This window comes from Bos javanicus, chromosome 3, assembly GCF_032452875.1.
Source record: "Bos javanicus breed banteng chromosome 3, ARS-OSU_banteng_1.0, whole genome shotgun sequence".
Classification (NCBI taxonomy): Eukaryota; Metazoa; Chordata; class Mammalia; order Artiodactyla; family Bovidae; genus Bos; species Bos javanicus.
In genome coordinates, this window is record NC_083870.1 from 1,178,296 (window position 1) to 1,197,261 (window position 18,966).

The window sequence follows — 18,966 nt, forward strand, 5'->3', positions numbered from 1 at the left end:
CAGAAGATGCAGGTACAATACCTGGTCAGGAAGATCCCTTGGAAGAGGGAATGGCAACCCACTCCAGTATTCTTGCCTGGGAGATCCCATGCACAGTAGAGCCTGGTGGGCTATAGTCCATGGGGCCGCAAAGAGTTGGAGGGACTGAATACACAAACACACACATACACACACACACATGACAGGAGAAAACTTTAAGTATTACTGGGAATCCACATAGCATGAAAGATTCCAAAAGCTGTCAGGCTAACTGAGATCTATGTCATCTTGGGCTCCAAAATCACTGCAGATGGTGACTGCAGCCATGAAATTAAAAGACACTTGCTCCTTGGAAGAAAAGCTATGGCTAACCTAGACAGCATATTAAAAAGCAGAGATATTACTTTGCTGACAAAGGTCCATTTAGTCAAAGCTATTGTTTTTCCAGTAGTCATGTATGGATGTGAGAGTTGGACTATAAAGAAAGCTGAGCGCTGTAGAATCAATGCTTTTGAACTGTGGTGTTGGAGAAGACTCTTGAGAGTCCCTTGGACTGCAAGGAGGTCAAACCAGTCCATCCTAAAGGAGATCAGTCGTGAATATTCATTGGAAGGACTGATGCTGAAGCTGAAGCTCCAAAACTTTGGGTACCTGATACAAAGAGCTGACTCGTTGGAAAAGACCCTGATGCTGGGAAAGATTGAAGGCAGGAGGTGAAGGGGATGACAGAGGATGAGATGGCTGGATGGTATCACCGACTCGATGGACATGAGTTTGAGCAAGCTCCAGGAGTTGGTGATGAACAGGGAAGCCTGGTGTTTTGCAGTCCATGGGGTCGCAAAGAGTCAGACATGACTGAGCGACTGAACTGCACTGATGTCATCCCAAACTAAAAAGAAAGGGGTAGGAGTCTGGGACTTCAAAGGAAAATAAGACAATTCACAGGAAAAGGAAAAAAAAAATCAAACATTTGGTAAACAAATGTTTTCTGGGCCATAAACAACAGGACACAGACAGGAATTTAACAAACAGACTTTGTTGGATTCTGTGAAAGGAAAGTAAAAATGGAGTCGGTATTGCCAAGAGAGCGCTCTAAAATGGAACCAGGAAAGTATTAAGGAAGTGTGACTTATGCACACTTATGTAACTTATGTCTCAGCCTGTTTCAGCCAGGAAGGACTCTGACCTTTTGACCTGATGAAGTCATCCAAACACCTGCCAGAAACTCAAGATACTAATTGGACCCTTCCCCTAAAATAACTTGTGACAGTATCTGTTTGTTGCACATTTACCCTAAAATGACTGATTCCTTAGGGACAAATATTTTCTGACTCTAAAGTCATCATAATTCTCACTAGGCCACTATGAGGTTGTTACCTCATAGCCTTTTTTTGGCTTTAACAATCCCTGACTCTTTTCCTTAGAACACTCTTTCAGGGTAACCTAAATCTGTGTCTCCTGAATTGCAATTCTTAAAACTCCAAATAAAGTCTTTCCTTATTTGCAGCTTCCTGTATTACTTTCTGGCTGACCGCACTTCTCTGTCTACAACAACTGGTTCACCATACACTACAATTATCTATGTTGATAGCTCCTTCCTGGAACAAGTCTTCTAATTCTTGTAGGCAGTGAGGGGGAAGCTCAAAGTTTCTTCCTGAGTCTTTTGGGGCTTGACTGTTTCCAGCTCAAAATAATTCATAAGATTAGTCCATATACTTATGGATTCTTATGGATATGCTTATTCTCTGCAGCTGTCACCACTGCAGAGAATAGAATAATAGGACAGAAATAAGACATCCTCCAGAATATTCAGAGAGCTCTTAACCAATTTTCTCTCAAAAAAGGATAACAGCTTCATCTTCTCAACAAAGGCTCTAATTACTAATTATGTTTATCACTGCAAATCAGTCTTGGCATTGTAATTCCTTTGAATTATCTCATGTTGTTCTATAGATATGAAGTTAAAAGGCATTAAAAAAAATCTTAGATCGAATGATGTAATCATATCAGAGCTTCTTGAATGGACCAAAGAAGTACCAACATTGTTTATTAGGGGAAAAAATGCCTCATGAATAAAATGATATTCTTCAAAAAAAAGAAAAAAAATTCACATGCCAAAGTGGCACATTTTGGGGTGACTTGTTCTGAACTACTACACTATAGAAATAAACAGGGTTGTCCAGTAGAGAGTAACCCAGGGAAGCATCTTAGGAAGAGTGGTCAAGGAGACACATTTAAGAAGTGACATTTGAATGGAGATCTAGATGTGAGTAGGTAGCAATTCTGGTGACCAAGGGAGGAGAATTTTGAGCAGAGCAGCCAGTGCAGAGACAGACACAGAGGGGAGGTGCTTCAAACTAGAGGGTTTCTTGACCGTATTATCATGCTCAGGTGCATGAAACCAAGTTCTAGGTATCTGTTTTGTAATGGGGGCAGTAATAGGGTTTACTGTTATTCCATCTACAGCAATAGTGGTATAGCAATAAACAAAAAAAAACTTGTGACCTTCTTGCAAAAAAATTATTCATATTCTGAAAGTTACAAAAGGCCTCTGTTTCACATGTTAGCAGAAAAACAGAATTTAGAGCCAGAAGATGTATCAGATATCATCTAATCCAACTCTTCCTTTTAGAAATGAAGACAGAGGTCCAAAAAGATAAAAGTTTCAGGGTCACATGACTTGACAGCAGCAGAGCTGAGATTAGAACTCCAAATTTGAGACCCACGTGTTTTCCTTAAGAGTAACAGATGAAATATTTGTAATTGGAAGGCACTCAATCGACTTGCATTAAATATTTGTCTTGAAAACGATAAACCTGATCTTCCTCCTCTTAAATTCCTCCCATTTCGTTTTCTATTTAGCTTGAAGTTCTCCCAAATTCGGCTATTAAAAAACTTGACTAAACTGTTCACCCCTTGATTTGAACGTGCAAGCAGACTGTGAAACACCTTTTGGCCACCAGAGGGAACTGAAGGCTGCTGCTCGGAGTAAATCTCGTTTCTGCACCCAAGTTCTGAGTAGCCTAAAATCTCTGCGGCTGAATATGGGGAGGCAGAGTTGGAAGCAGGAAGCGGACGCAGGGCTTTGGCTCACATACCTGTAGCTCCCACCTGCTCACTTGACCAGCCCAGGGCAGCTGAGGGAAGTTACCTTACCTTTGTTGAACATCTCAGCCTCAGAGACCAGATTTACAAGGCTTACGGAGTAGACAGGGCCAGGCTTACTAGTGACAAACGCCTGCAGCAGCACTACCACGCGGCATATATAACAACGATGAAAATTTGGGTTTGAGGCCACGCCAAGGAGATGTGGACTCACTCCGGGGATATGTGACTTTAGTTTACAATTATAAAGAACGCAGATCAGGTGTTATGAGGTTACTTATTAATTCCCAAGAGTATCAGAAAGAGGAATCACTCTAGAATAGACTGTAGGAGGAGAAAAAGGAAATGCCACTTACATGGGAGGAGGGCCAGCAAGGGGAAGACATTTATGAAACCACTGCCCCCGAGCCTGATGAGTTAGGTCCACAGCTGGCTCCTATGCTAAGTTGCTTCAGTTGTGTCCGACTCTTTGCGACCCTGTGGGCGGTAGCTCACCAGGCTCCTCTGTCCATGGGATTCACCAGGCGCGAATACTGGAGTAGGTTGCCATTTCCTTCTCCAGGGTATCCTTCCAACCAGGGAGGAACCAGCGTCTCTTATGTTTCATGCATTGGCAGGTGTGTTCTTTACCACTAGCGCCGTCTGGGAAGCCATAACTGGCTTCGATGAATTCAAATAAGTGCATGGAACCCTGACAATACCAAAGTGTCTCTATCTGAGAGTCTCCAACGCCAGGATTAGTTTACAAAAACAGTCTAAATTGGGGGCTTCTGTCCTTCTCTCTGGGACCTTTTGCTGCTCTTCAGAGCCTACAGAGAAGTAAACGGAAAGGAGGAGCGTAAGTAGGAAGCGCAGCAATCCCTCTCCGATATCAGGTAGTCATAACCAAAGGTATTAAAAGAAGGCGTACATATGAAAAGGCTGGTCCTTTCCTAGTAGTATGACTTAGGCAAGTTGCTTAATTTCTCTCAGTCTCCGTTTTATCAGGCATCGAAGAAACCCCTATTCAGGACCATTTCCCAATCCTCACGGCGGCGGGGGCGGAGTGACAGGGAAGTGGATAACCCGTCAGTTCCAGCAAGCGGAGGAGCCCGCCGAGGGACACGCCCCCTCCGCCCTCCACCCGCGGGCTCCGATTGGTCCCCTTCGAAGGGGGCGGGGCCCGACTCTGGGCTATGCTTGGGTCGGGCAGGCAGCCGCGCTCCCAACTCTCGTTGGGGTCAGCGTCATGGCGGGTTGTGCCTGCGGATTCGTGCGCGCAGTGCTCGCCTTTCTGCTGGCGCCCGCGCTGGTGACTCTACTGGTGGCACCGGCGCGAGGCCGGGGCGGCCGGGGCCACGGGGACTGGGACGCCGCCGAGCTGCTGCTGCCGCCGCTGCCGCCCCGGGAGAATGCGGCGCTCGTGGCTCGCTTCGTGATGAACGTCTGTGACTGGGGCGCACTGGCCACCATCTCAACGCAGGAGGGGGTGCGCGGCCGGCCCTTTGCCGACGTCTTATCGCTCAGCGATGGGCCCCCGGGCAAGGGCAGCGGCGTGCCCTACTTCTACCTGAGCCCGCTGCAGCAGTCGGTGGGCAACCTGCAGGTGAGCCGGAGGGGCAGTGTGGCTTCGCGGGGCTGGAGCGCGAGCCTTTCGACTACCGCTTAAATTCTGCCTGGAAAGGAGAGCCGGCCTCGTAGAGATGAGTTTGAACTCAGCCCAAACCTCTGGATCTTCTCTCCTGCGCTGGCTAGGCGTGCATTGCAGCTTTCCAATTGTTGGGCAACTACATACCAAGAATTGCCCACACGTCCTTGTCACCGTGCCACGCACTTGGGGTGTATTCTTTACCAGCACCTGGAGGACTTCTCACCTGAGTCGTCTTGGGGCACGGTGTCTCATTAACTGGGTTTTTATTATTAAAAGTTCTAGGCCTCAGGTGCACATCAGCCTCCCACGTAGGGAGCAGACCGGACTGGAGAACTAGGTCCTCACCCTTTGTCCACCTTTTGGGGCAGAGCCAAGTTAACATGTCTCCGGTGGATTTCTGATGCGTCGAGTGGTATCACAACCTGGAAACTAGAGCTATGCTGAGTCCAGGGATGGAGCAAGATTTGGGAAAGTTCCTTTTGACAAAAGATACCTAGATTTGAGGTTAACATTGTTTATGGGTGATATTGAAAGAAACCTGTATTTGATGAGGCACTTGTGTGCCAGGATGACCTTTCCCTTCATCTTCCACTCATTCTGTCTTTTAATCACTCTTTGAGGTGGCTGTTACCACCCTGGTTCTGCAGATAAAGAATTTGCCCTAAGCCCAGTGGTCACACTGGAATTTCATGCCAGATTTGTTGCCTTCAAAACGCAAGTCATGAACTGGTGGTCCATGAGCTGAGTATGTCCCACAGATTGGTTTTCTTTGGCTCAGGCAGAGTTCTGTTTTGTTTTTAATAAATTTGTATTAGTTACCAACATTCAAAAATGGAGCTTGCAGTTAGAAGCCTAAATTCCTAACTTGTTGAAAAATGGGAAGATCTATGACACTGGGAGCCTGCATACTCTGAGCTAACCCTCCTTTAGTTAGGGTATATACATCCCTGTTCCTCCATTTTCTTATTCCCAGTCACCCACTCCACTCCCTTAGACATTTGCTCAGAGCAAGTTCATTTCAGTTTCATCAGTGATGGTCCATCTTGGCTTCAAATACAGTCACCTGGAAAGACTTTAAAAGTGCAATTCCAAAGCATTTTACTAAAAACATTTTATTATAAAACAACCCCCCAAATCCCTCCTGATGCTTCTAATGTTGGGAGGGGGTGAGAACCACTCCTATACACTATTATATTTAAACTTTTGCTGATATTATCTTCCTCATTTCAGGAAATGAGTAAACTCACACTCAGGTGCAGAGACTCAATTGTGACTAGTCAGCTAATGGCTGTCAGGTGGAACTCAAGTCTAGTCTTTGACATCTCTAGAAAATGACAGTGATGAGGCACTTACCCAGGATTTCAGACTGTGATGGCAGTGAAAAGGCATGCCACCTCAGCATCAGTCTGACTCTGATTCTGTCGATTAACCAGTCCAAGTTGGTTTCTGCTTTCCATTTTTTCTCCTCCTTCTAACCCATCTTCTTCTGACTATTTCTATCCACCCTACCCACCCGAATAACATGAACAAAATACCACTCAGCATTGCCCTCTGCCCAGAAACCTCTAACAACATCTGGCAACTTAGACCTGCATAAGATTAACCTGGGTGTTTGTTAAAAATGCAAATACCTGGGATGGGAATGGAACCAAGAAATCCGCATTTTAACACGCTCTCCAGAAAGGTGGTTCTTAAAGCCCTGACAGATGCCAGCCTATAAAATACAGCTTTGACTCCTTGGCTTGGAATTGAGGCCCTTACTACCCATAGCCCTCTACCTCTCACTACTGTGTCCCTAACCCCTTCCCCTCAGAAAGCTTGCTTTCATGCAAATTGGGTTTTCACTACTCACAGTCTTGTTGTATACTTTCCCCATTCTGTGTTTTTGCAGTTGCAATGCCCTTTGCCTTTAATACATGTTTTCACTTTTGTGCTGATTTTGACTATCTTACAAGGCTCCCTGGAGTTTCCATATCACTCCAGGTTGCTGATATCTCCTTACACTGAACTTCAAATATGCTTACCTGTATCATTCGCTTGGCAGTGAGTTATGTGCTGCCTTTTGACCTCTTCTATGTCTTTGTTTTGCATTTTTAAACTTTGTTTATGTTTGACTTTTCAACCAGATTATAAACTCACAGAGAAGGGAAAGACCTTGTCTGAGTCTCCCCGTTCCCTATTTTTGGTCTCCCTAGAGCCTTGCCTAATAGGTTTTGCTGACAGCAGATTTTTGGCCTAATAATTCCAAAGAGATCTCTTTATTGCTCACTGTTTTGATGGGTCACTCTGAGATGGCAAAATCCCCCACACAAGACATTTGAGGTTTAAAACACTAAATGTAGCATGTGAATTTTGCTGTAATCTGTCAACAAGCCTTTTATGAAGCTGATTTCTGAATAAGAAAGAATTAGGAATTTTGCTTATATCACATTTTTAATTTACGAATTCTCTTACTGGTAGAACAGGAGTGAGCAACTCCTCCAATTTTGAAATCACATGACAGTTTCTGCTAGCATAAGATAACCAAGAAGCATGATTCAGCAACTTTCTTGCTTAAATTGTTCAGTTAGCTAGTTGAACCACTGTGGTATTTTTATGCATTAGTTTCACATTAGTCTAATCCTTTACCTCTTTCAGTGAAGGTTGGAGATCAGCCTTGTATTTGGGTGGTAATGTAGTTATAATTCCTCTGGTAAGTATGGGACAAATTAGGAGTCTAAGAAAAAGAAAAGTGTTTAACATAATTCTTACCGAGTTAGTTACTTAAAATATGAAACAACGTCCAACACACTTTTTTGGAGAGAGGATAAAGATCAATCTTTATCCAAGTAGTATTTTCCCAAGTGGAAGGTGGTATTTTCCAATTCATTGTTTCATGAAAGAATGGTCAAGTTCTGGGGACAATGTGTATGCAACTTGTGAAATTTATTACCTCTCAGAGACAATATTTCACATGAGAGGTCTTCATTTTCTCTCTACAGGAGAATCCATATGCTACATTGACCATGTCTTTGGCAGAGACTAATTTCTGCAGGAAATATGGATTTGATCCCCAGAGTCCCCTCTGTGCTCACATAATACTATCAGGAACTGTTATCAAGGTAAATATCATGTAAGAACAGATACTGGTTTTGGAAGATCATTATGTTGTTATTAACAGTGAAGGAAGACATATTTTGAGAATAAAATAAAATTTGTGATTGAGGTACAGAGTTAGAATATATTCTAATATGTAAAGTAATTTCATAAAAACTAAAGGTTTTAATTGGTTACTTTCATGTAGGTGTTCAATAAGATATTGAACTATTCAATTGAGCAGATAGATGTTCAATAAGAAAAAGGAACTATTTTTAAAAGCTGAGCAGATGTAACAGCTATTAGGCTCCTATATAAGGAACATCTGCTCAAAGTTCATACTCCTGACCATGTTGTACACTGTACAGTATTTCCCATGTTTGGATTCCTTGTCTCCATATTTAACAGTGGCTTAGAGCAGAAAGCAGATTAAGTATATTAAAAGGGGAGTATGCACAAATCAGTACACACAAATCCCTTCATTCCTATACACTAAAAATGAAAAATCAGAAAGAGAAATTAAGGAATCAATCCCATTCACCATTGCAACAATAAAGAATAAAATACCTAGAAATAAACCTACTTGAGAGAAAAGAACCATATACAGAAAACTATAAGACATTGATGAAAGAAATCAAAGATGACATAAACAGATAGAGAGATATGTCAAGTTCTTGGATCAAAAGAATCAATATTGTGAAAATGACTAAGCAATCTATAGATTTAGTGTAATCCCAATCAAATTACCAGTGGCATTTTTCATAGAACTAGAATAAAAAAATTTCACAATTTGTATGGAAATGCAAAAGACCATAAATAGCCAAAGCAACCTTGAGAAATAAAAATAGAGCTGGAGGAATCAATCGTCTTGATTTCAGACTATACTGCAAATCTACAGTCATCAAGACTGCCACAAAAACAGAAATATAGACCAATGGAACAAGATAGCCCAGAGATAAGCCTACACATCTATGGGCACCTTATCTTTGGCAAAGGAGGCAGAATTATACGATGGAAAAAAAGATAGTCTTCTCAAGAAGTGGTGCTGGAAAAACTGGACAGCTACATGAAAAAGAATGAAATTAGAACACTTCCTAACACCATACTCAAAGATAAACTCAAAATGGATTAAAGATGACCAGAAACTATAAAACTCTTAGAGGAAGACATAGGCAGAACACTCTTTGATATAAATCACAGTAAGATCCTCTATGATTATCTCCTAGAATAATGGAAATAGCAAAAATGGACAAATGAAATCTAATTAAACGTAAAAGCTTTTGCATAGCAAAAGAAACCATAAACAAGATGAAAAGACAACCATCAGAATGGGAGAAAACAATTGCAAATGAAGCAACTGACAAAGGATTACTCTCCAGAATACACAAGCAGTTCATGCAGCTCAACAACAGAAAAACAAAAACCCAATAAAACAATGGGCAGAAGACCTAAACAGACATTTCTCCAAAGAAGACATCCAGATGGCTAATAAACACATGAAAACATGCTCAACGTTGCTTATTATTAGAGAAATGCAAGTCAAAATTAAATGAGGTATGACCTCACACCAATTAGAATGACCACCATCAAAAAAATCTACAAACAATAAATGCTAAAGAGGATGTGGAAAAAAGGGAACCCTCTTGCATTGTTGGTGGGAATGTAGATTGACAACAGCCACTGGAGAACAGTATGGTGATTTCTTTAAAAACTAGGAATAAAACTACCGTATGACCTAACAATCCCACTACTGGGCATATACCCCAAGAAAACCATAATTGGAAAAGACACGTACCCCAGTGTTAATTGTAGCACTATTTACAATAGCCAGGACATGGAAGCAACCTAGATGTCCACTGATAGATGAAAGGATAAAGAAGATGTGTACGTATATACAATGGAGTATTAGTCATAAAAAGGAATGAGTTTGAGTCAGTTCTAGTGAGGTATATGAACCTAGAGCCTGTTATACAAAATGAAGTAAGTCAGAGGAAAATGTTGTACATTAATGCATATATATGGAATCTAGAAAAATGGTACTGGTGAACCTATTTGCAGGGCAGCGAAAGAGGCTCAGACATAGAGCACAGGCTTATGGACGTAGAGGGGGAAGTAGAGGGTGGGATAAATTGAGAGAGTAGCATCGGCATATATATATGACCATGTGTAAAACAGAGAGCCAATAGGAACTCGCTGTATAGCACAGGGAGCTCAGCCTGATGCTCTGTGACACCTGGAGGGGTGGGGTGGAGGTTCATGAGGGAGGGGACATACGTGTACCTATGGCTGATTCATGTTCATGTATGGCAGAAAGCAACACAACACTGTAAAGCAACTAATCCTCTAATTAAAAATAAATTTTAAAAATTGAAGACGAGAGTATCTATATTAAAAACTAGAAGTAAATTTAGATAGTGGGGGGTGAGTGCTAGAGAGAAGAGGTTAAATAAAACAGTGGGAAGGGCAAAGGGCAAGGTGTCATGAGGACTGATCTGATTGCTAAGCCAGTAGGCAGACGTCTTGACCTTGTCAATCATGAATACCTCAGATGGGTTTTAATCATGGTCTCAAAATTCTGTGTGGCTGCATTTCTGGAGCTGAGTGTTCTTCAGTGGTCAGAGAGAGGAGGGCAGCAGATGCACTTGAGTTCCACTGTGCTTCTTCTAAAGACTTCCATCCTTTATGTGCGCCCGTCTACGTGTTTAACATACGCATGCTGTGGGATGAAAGTGCTAATGTCACACAGCATAAGCACCAGCAGTATTTTATTATAGTACTTTGTGCCAACTACTCTGATAGCTCAAAATTGCTATTTCACAGTGAAAACTGGTACTCATGATGTTCTCCCACTTCATTATAGTACATGTTATCACCAACATTTGAAATCTCCATTGTTCTCTGCATTTCTTCAAGCTTCTTTTACTGCTTAAGGTCAAACTTTGTAGTAGATGTTAAAAGTGCTCAGCACAAAGGGAAAAAAAGGCGAGAAAAAATGACTACTATGTGTAGTGATGAACGTTTTAACTAAACTTGTGATTATTTTGCAGGGTATGCATATATCAAATCTTTATATGGTATACACCTAAAACTAATACAGAGTTATAAGTCAATTATTGATCAATAATTAATTTTAGAAATAAAAATTTTAAAAATCAGGATTTATAACTAAATAAACTCTTTAGGGTTTGTGGAATGCTAGAATCACACATTCTTAACAGCCAAGAAAACAAAATGTTATTGCTATGAGTAGGTTTATTTTATATATGTCTTTTAGGTGAGTGAAACAGAAATGGATGTTGCAAAGAATTCGTTATTCATTCGACACCCTGAGATGAAAACCTGGCCATCCAGCCATAATTGGTTCTTCGCTAAGTTGAATATAACCAATATCTGGGTCCTGGACTACTTTGGTGGACCGAAAATAGTGACACCTGCAGAATATTATAACGCCACATCTCAGTAAGCATTTACACACCTTCCATCTTTCTAATATTGCAGCCCTTATCAGTGGTCCTCAATCTTCTAAAGCAAAGGGGTCTTAACCATTTCCTGTACCATGGATCATTTTGGCAAGCTGGTAAGGCCTACGACTCCTCTAGGAATAGTATTTTTAATACGTAAAGTACATAAGATTACAAAAGAAACCAACTATATGGAAATACATTTATAAAAATATTTTATAAAATGTGGGGTATATAAAATATAGGATATATAGTAATATGTTGGCTTTTTAATGAATACACTAAATAGTAAGTTCCAGTAGAGAGTCCATAACCTTTGTGTACTTTCAGAGTAGTAAGAACTGAATATTTTAAGACATCAGCAGCAACAGTGCCGTGATATGAAAGTATCTGTAATTTCTATATTTCTGTTAGTGGCCATCACAGGTACACTATCACCACTTAGTTTATTGCCTACATTCATCATTAAAGAGAATAATACGTTTCAGTTAGAACTTAATGAGAATGAAAACCTCTTTCCATCCCAGTTTTTCCCCATCACAGACACCCTGAACTCTATCTACAAGCTAGGACATCAGGTGGAGACTATATATATTTTTTTTGCCTGCGCCCCATGGCTTGCAGTATCTTAGTTCCCTTATCAGGGTTTGAACCTGGGCCACAACAGAGAAAGAGCTGAGTCCTAACCACTGGGCAACCAAGAATTCCCAAGACCCTATCTTAGGTCTGTGCTTGTGGAGCCTAGTTCTGACCCATGATGGCATTTTCTCATGAGAGTCAGACCCGGGTAATTTACCCAACGTGAAGGATTCACATGCAGTCTGAGCATGTGACCCAGATCCTCAGGCCCTGGTCCTGTTGTGCCTGTGGGAGTGTGTGGTATATCCTGCCAGGAAATGGACATTTGGAGGGAAGGAGCAATCAGAGAGAATGAAAGAGAAGAACATAACCTGAAGATGGGAAAGGGTGGGAAGGAAGGGTGTGATCAAGTTTTTTGAAATTAGGTTAGGGTTCAAATGAAGGAATAGAAGGGACTGGTACTTTTCCCAGGCGGCACGGGTCACGCTGGCCTGTCGGGCAGCCTCAAGGCCTCGCGGATGGTGATGACAGTAACAGCAGCAATAACAGCGGTAGCAGTGGCGTCTGGTGGGCATTGTTGGCTGGTGCTAACTGGCGGCTTCCCATGTCTGAACTCACTCAACTCTCACCGCAGTCCTATGAGTTAGGTAGTCATTTTTTCTTTTCTTTTTTTTTTTTCTGGATGAAGAGCTGATGCACAGAAAAGTCAGAAACTTGCTTAAAGTTTTAGGAAGCAATAGTGCTGGGATTCAAAGCCCAGCATTCTAGCTCCAGAACCTTCACCTTGTTTCTAAAGGAGGTTTTGCTGCCCCCTGGTCACATCGCGGGCAGCTGGCCAGGCTCCAATTCCAGTGTAATTTAAACACTTTCTGCTTGTGACAGACTGGCTGCTATTTGTGGAGGTGAGCGTGTCCATGCTAAGCTAGACTTTGTAGGTTGCAGCTCAGGTTTGGGCTTAAATTCTCAGCATTCATGTATTCTGCCTTATTATATTGTATAACAGATCTGTTGGTGACCCATTGCCTTTCCATCGTGACTGTAAATCTCTTCACAGCAAAACTCAAGTTTTAGTTTTGGTTTTTCATTCCAAACAGAACCTAGTGCGTGGCACAGAGTAGGTGTGTAATAAACACTGGCTACTTGTCAGGCTGATCCTTTGAGACAGATTCTTGACTGTTGTTTGAATAAAGAATCTAACAACAACAAAAACGAATCAAACAGTCATGGCATTTATTCTGCTGTTGTGCCTGCAGGAGAAGAGGTCCAGGCCAGTGATTGTGCTCTGGACCTGAAAGCCATCTTTTCAGGAAGGAGGACAGAGGCAGCAATTACAACATTATGGCTGGGCAACAAATTATCAAGGAGGATGGTCAGTAAGATGACAGGCCCACTCTTCAAGGTTAAAGTTCATTTTTATAGGACATAAAAGTCTCTGAAGTACAGTTATCTTTGTCTAAATTACATGCCTGAGGGCAATGTTTGCTTTAATAACAAAGTAAAACTGGAAAAGAAAACTCATAAGTCTGCACATTGAATAAGTCAATGAAAAAGATAAATTTGAGGTTTCTACTTTATTAACATGGATGAGTGGGCCTTTTCTGCAGCTTGGAGATAAGAGGGAGCATTTTTCCCTGTCCTTGTGAGAGGAGGGCAGAAGACTAGCCCAGGGTGTGACCCCTCCTGAGACAGGATGCGAGAATCCTAGGAATGGGCAGTGCCTTGAATGTGACCTGGAACAGATGCTTCTGACTCCCACCCATTTCAGAGTCCAGGACTGGGTCCCCCACGTTTCCACCCACCAGGTCTGCCAGCAGGATTGTTTAGTAGCCCAACAGAGTGTACAATAGTCCTTGTCTTGCTAGACTTGTATTGAATGGAAGGTGGTAATGTTTACCAGAAGTATTTGTAGATGTGGTTGGGTAAGCAATTCTCATAAGTATCAGCAATTGCCTCCTCTCAGTTAAGGCTGAGCAGCAGGCCTCTGGGGAAAGATGGAGGTAATGAGAGGTCAATGGATTGCAAACGTGCCCGCCCTCCCTTACCTGGAGATGGATTTCCTGATGGAAATCCGTGGTCAGGGCTACAACGGGAAAATGGATCGCGGTCACCTCCCTGGCTGAGTGCTGGAAAACTGCTGCTCTTTTGCTCTAATGTTTGGGACCCCCTTCTGTCTCATCTGTCTTTTAACTCTTCCGATATTCTTGAATGAGATGGTCACAGTAGCCACAGCTGCTGATCAGTGTTTTGTCCTGGCAGTGCTTGCTAAAGTGCGTCAGCATCATACTTGGAGAGGTGGGATGAGAGCTGAGATGAAGACCCTAGGCCTGACCCTAAACCAGGACTCATTTTAGTAGTGAATTTTTTGCATTTTAGCAATCTCAGATTTTTCTTTACTACACTAAGTGGCCAAAATTAACTTGAGATCTTAAAAACTTTTAGATCAGAAGTGTTTCTAGCCCTTCCCAAGAATGAGTTAACTTCTGATTTGTCAGTTTAATGAAATAATTTTTCTTCCTCTCTCTTTCCCTCTCTAGGTGAAGCAGCAGATGGCGAATTTAACCTCATGTGTGAAATTTCTGAGGAAGTTTCACGTAGATCTGAAGCACTTATTGGTTTTCTATGGAAAGTTTGCCAGAAGATTAGCCAGTTTTCTTTCTTTGCTTGCTTGCTTACAGAGTTGAGTTGGATTATTACTGGATTTCTTGGAGGATGAGATTGTTGGATATATTATATATTTTTTCATATTTTGAAGCCATTTTCATAGAGACATGTCTTTATGATCAGCATTTTTTCCATTAATTCCAAATAGTTTGCCAACAGTGCTCCTTGAAGAGGAAGAGTTACCAGTTTTAGATTGACCATTGGCATTCGAAAGTACTCAAGTATGTGTTCTTAATTCCTGAAAACCCGCTGTGCTGGGGAGAGGGCCACGCCCCCACAGCTGCTGCCTGCGTCTGTATTAAGGGCTCCTATTACAGTGCACCTGGATAAATCTTGCCAAGACAAACAAACAATGATGAAACACAAGTGGAGCGTCCCACTCGTGGTCCACTTACGTTTGACAGTCCTGGGTGTTGTTAATCCAACACAAGGCAAAACTATCTCTTATACAGAACATAAAAAAAAAAAATACTCTTCAAGTCTAAAGTGATAAATATCTAGAACAAAGGATGATAAAACTTCCTTAATTTGACTTAATAAAGGAAGTTCATAAAATTTTCTGAATTTGATTTCCCCAGCTAAGTGGACACTATGTAATTAGTTTCTTCTACTCAAAATACTTACACACAAGCACATTTTTTTTTTTCATCCCAAAAGGGGATTATGAAATAAAAAGATGGGGGGGGCATTTTATGTGTAAGTTATTTCTGGTGTTCTTTTATAACATTTTTTAACATCAACCTGGACATGGACTAGGTTCAACCAGATCCAAAATCCGTCTTCCAACTCTCTCAATAATGGCCCAAGCCTTTTTCAACTTCTTCAGATCTCTAAGGGGCTTCTAATGCTGTTACTGTATAAGTCAGGTCATCAGAGGGGGGACAACACGGTTTAAAAAATCACATCTCTTCAGAAGGGGAGAAACTTTCCTTTTATTACCTATAGACAGGATTTTAGAAGACTCTACGAGATCCTTTATAAGACGTGTGTCAGGAATCAAGCAACTGAATCCTTAAATGGCTAAGAGAAAGGAAGTTGAATATGAGTTTGAAACTACAAAATGAACTTACCTGCAATCCAACAAACAGCTTCTCTTTAAGAAAAATCATGTGTCTTAAACTTGGTGGAGAAGGTTTCTTACTCAAAGCATTAATAATAAAAAGCATTATTTTCATGAAATGTGTCATATTTATTTTCTTACACAGAGATGGTAATATTTATTGCACTTCTTTTCATTGTCCACTGCCGAAATCCCTTTGTGTTTTTATTTTAGCAGGTTGGTAAATTAACTTCTGGCTGATTTAAAGCTTAAAGTGAATAACTTGACCCTTTCCTATTGGTAAACGATTCATTGTGTCTTAAAATTTGGAGGTCTGCCAGACTGCAGTCTTTGTCAAGGGTCTTTCCTCAGGGCCTTGGGTGGCAAGGTAACTTGTGATAGAATTAAATTGAGAGTATCTATCTGTATTTTCCCATTACTCAGTTATTGTGAAATTTCTCTTCATCATTTGGTACCATGTACAAATACCTGTATTCAAGTAAGATCCAATTATCACAGAGGAGAGTCAAGCACTTTTTCACTGAAGGTGCTGTGGCTTCCTTTTTAATTGAATGTGCACATTAAGTCCCCATTATGTTCTGATGGGGCTTCCCTTATAGCTCAGTTGGTAAAGAATCTGTCTGCACTACAGGAGACCCGGGTTCGATCCCTGGGTTGGGAAGATCCCCTGGAGAATGAAATGGCAACCCACTCCAGTATCCTTGCCTGGAAAATCATGGACAGAAGAACCTGAAGGGCTGCAGTCCATGGGATTGCAAAGAGTAGGCACGACTGAGTGACTAACACTTAACATGTTCTGATTGATCACGAGGGGGCAGTGTGGACCACTTTTTGTGCAGATGCTGGTTTCTTGTACAGTAATCTTCCACATGCTTACACAAGTGGCTCAGTGGCAAAAAAATCTGCCTATAATGCAGGAGACACAGGTTCCATCCCTGGGTCAGAAAGATACCCTGGAGAAGGAAATGGCAACCCACTCTCCCACTCTAGTATTCTTCCCTGGGAAATCCCATAGACAGAAGAGCCTGGCAGACTATACAGTCCGTGGGGGTCACAAAAGTCAGACATGACTTAGCAACCAAACAACAATAATTGCCCGCTTATACATGGGGATCTTTTCCAAGGCTGTCCCCAGCCCTTGCAGGTGCCTGAAACCCAGGGTCGTACCAAACCTATATGTACTATGTTCTTTTCCTATACGTACACATGATAGTTTATGGGGTCGCAAAGAGTCAGACACGACTGAGCGACTGAACTGAACTGAGAGACCATATGAGTTGTCAACATTACCCTTGTACTTGGGACCATTATTAAGTAAAATAAGGGTAACTTGAACACAAGCACCGTGATACCAAGACTACTACTACTAACTGACAGGTACTGCTGCTGCTGCTGCTAAGTCGCTTCAGTCGTGTCCGACTCTGTGCAACCCCATAGACGGCAGCCCACCAGGCTCCCCCGTCCCTGGGATTCTCCAGGCAAGAACACTGGAGTGGGTTGCCATTTCCTTCTCCAATGCATGAAAGTGAAAAGTGAAAGTGAAGTCGCTGAGTCTTGTCCAACTCCTAGCCACCGCATGGACTGCAGCCCACCAGGCTCCTCCATCCATGGGGTTTTCCAGGCAAGAGTACTGGAGTGGGGTGCCATCACCTTCTCCGAACTGACAGGTAACATACAGCGTCAATTTGCTGGGCAAAGGGATGATTCATGGTGAGATTTCATCATGCTACTCAAAGCAGCACACACAAAATGTACAAATTGTTTATTGCTGGAATTTTTCATTTAATATTTTTGGGCTGAGGTTGGCCACTGGTAACAAACTGCAGAAAGCAAAACTGTAGATAAGAGTGGACTGTGGTACACAGAGCTGATCAGGTCCAGTGGGCTGGGATGGGATGGGTGACCTCGATAAGATGACCCTGGAGTAAAAGTAGCCCAGCAGAGCAAAGGAGAGAAGCTGAGGCTGGTCTGTGCTGCTGCTGGCGACTGTCGTGGACTTACCCCTCCCTGTCATGCGCTTCATTACCTGCTGCGGAACTGGGGCAGAACCCTGACCCGAAAGAGAGAGGGGATGAGTGTTTTGGACTCGGACTAGCTTTGACCCAGAAAGCAAGGCAGGCCCTGATCAAGAAAAGAAAATCAGAAGTAGGGAGAGGGAGTAGCTTAAGAACCCTGAGTTTCTAAGCCCAGGGGGCTGTACCTGGTGGATGTTGTCTTCACCCTGGATTTGTGCTTCGCTGGTCAAGGCCATTTATCTTTACTAGACTGTGGCCAATAGTCATGGTTCATTCTGTCTTTTAGTCCAGCTTTAGATTCCTTTCAAGTATGAGGTGGAGTGGGGACCTTTATGACTTGAGGTTCAGCTCCATGAGATCAGTGCATACATATTCTGACTGGAGGTTGTTCATATCACATTTTCCTTCTTAGTAACAGTCAGACTGAAGATCACAAAATCGTTGAAGAGGAGACTCTACTTTCCTGTAGTGGGGCATGTTTTCAGATTTAGAACTGGGGGGAAAAAAAACTTCTACTTGATGCAAAACTGTTAGGTCAATATTGTAAGGGAAATTCCAAACTGTCACTTCAAAAAGAGGTGCTCTGTATATTTTCATCTGAGAAGACAAGGGTAACTTAGATCCTTTTGGAAATTAAGAAAGGTATAAATTAACCAGTAACATTGTATCTTTTTCTTAATTTTTCCTTATACTTATTGTAAGATATATATCTTTGTGGGGGCTTCCCTGGTGGCTTAAATGATAAAGAATCTGCCTGCAATGCAGGAGACATGAGTTTGATCCTTGGGTTGAAAAGATCCCCTGGATAAGGGAGTGGCTACCCACTCCAGTATTCTTGCCTGGAGAATTCCATGGGCAGAGAAGCCTGGTTGGTTACAGTCCATGGGGTCACAAAGAATCAGGCATGACTGAAGCAACTTAGCTTGCATGCATGTATCTTTGTACGGAAAATACACAAAATAAAAGTTTAAAAATTAATAATCTCACCAGCCAGCATGACTGCTAGTATTCTGATGTGTTTTCTTAGAAGAAACATCTTTGCTCCCAGGAAATGTTTAACTAAAAAGATCATGTTATATGTTGATTGGGTATCACACTTCCTTCACTTTCTCATAAGCTTATATTACTAGAAACCATTCATAAAGATGGTTTAGAATGGCTGCAAATATTTCATCAGATTGATCTCTTTCAGCTACCAAATAATGATCTGTGTTAGTACTCTGTTGCTAGTGACAGAAACCTGAGTCAAAGTAGTTTAAGCCAAAAGAAGAGTTCATTGATCTTAAAATATTCCTTCAGAATCAACTCTTCATCTCCTGGCTCCTCTTTCCACTGTGTTGGTTTTAACTGAAGTCAGCAATCTTAGGGCAAAAAGGATGCCTCTTTCCCAGCCATGGGAGC

At 42.0% G+C, this 18,966-nt stretch overlaps 1 protein-coding gene across 3 annotated transcripts; it reads left to right on the top strand.

The window, feature by feature from the left end:
- The first annotated feature begins 4,241 nt into the window (after positions 1-4,241).
- On the top strand, positions 4,242-15,669 carry CREG1 (cellular repressor of E1A stimulated genes 1). 3 transcript variants are annotated; one of them, XM_061399412.1, is made up of 4 exons: positions 4,254-4,669; positions 7,696-7,815; positions 11,064-11,248; positions 14,364-15,669. In XM_061399412.1, exons 1-4 carry the CDS (start codon positions 4,313-4,315, stop codon positions 14,365-14,367), a joined length of 666 nt encoding a protein of 221 aa, XP_061255396.1. In that variant the 5' UTR covers positions 4,254-4,312; the 3' UTR covers positions 14,368-15,669. The 3 variants fall into 3 exon arrangements, with proteins under 3 accessions (XP_061255399.1, XP_061255396.1, XP_061255397.1); XM_061399415.1 differs by lacking the exon at positions 11,064-11,248 and having other exon boundaries at positions 4,242-4,669; XM_061399413.1 differs by lacking the exon at positions 14,364-15,669 and having other exon boundaries at positions 4,265-4,669; positions 11,064-11,252.
- The last annotated feature ends 3,297 nt before the right edge of the window (positions 15,670-18,966 follow it).

Coding starts and splice junctions, on each gene's coding strand:
- CREG1 (XM_061399412.1), top strand. CDS start 4,313: ATGGCGGGTTGTGCCTGCGGATTCGTGCGCGCAGTGCTCGCCTTTCTG. Junction 4,670..7,695: donor AGTCGGTGGGCAACCTGCAG/GTGAGCCGGAGG, acceptor TTCTCTCTACAG/GAGAATCCATATGCTACATT. Junction 7,816..11,063: donor TATCAGGAACTGTTATCAAG/GTAAATATCATG, acceptor TATGTCTTTTAG/GTGAGTGAAACAGAAATGGA.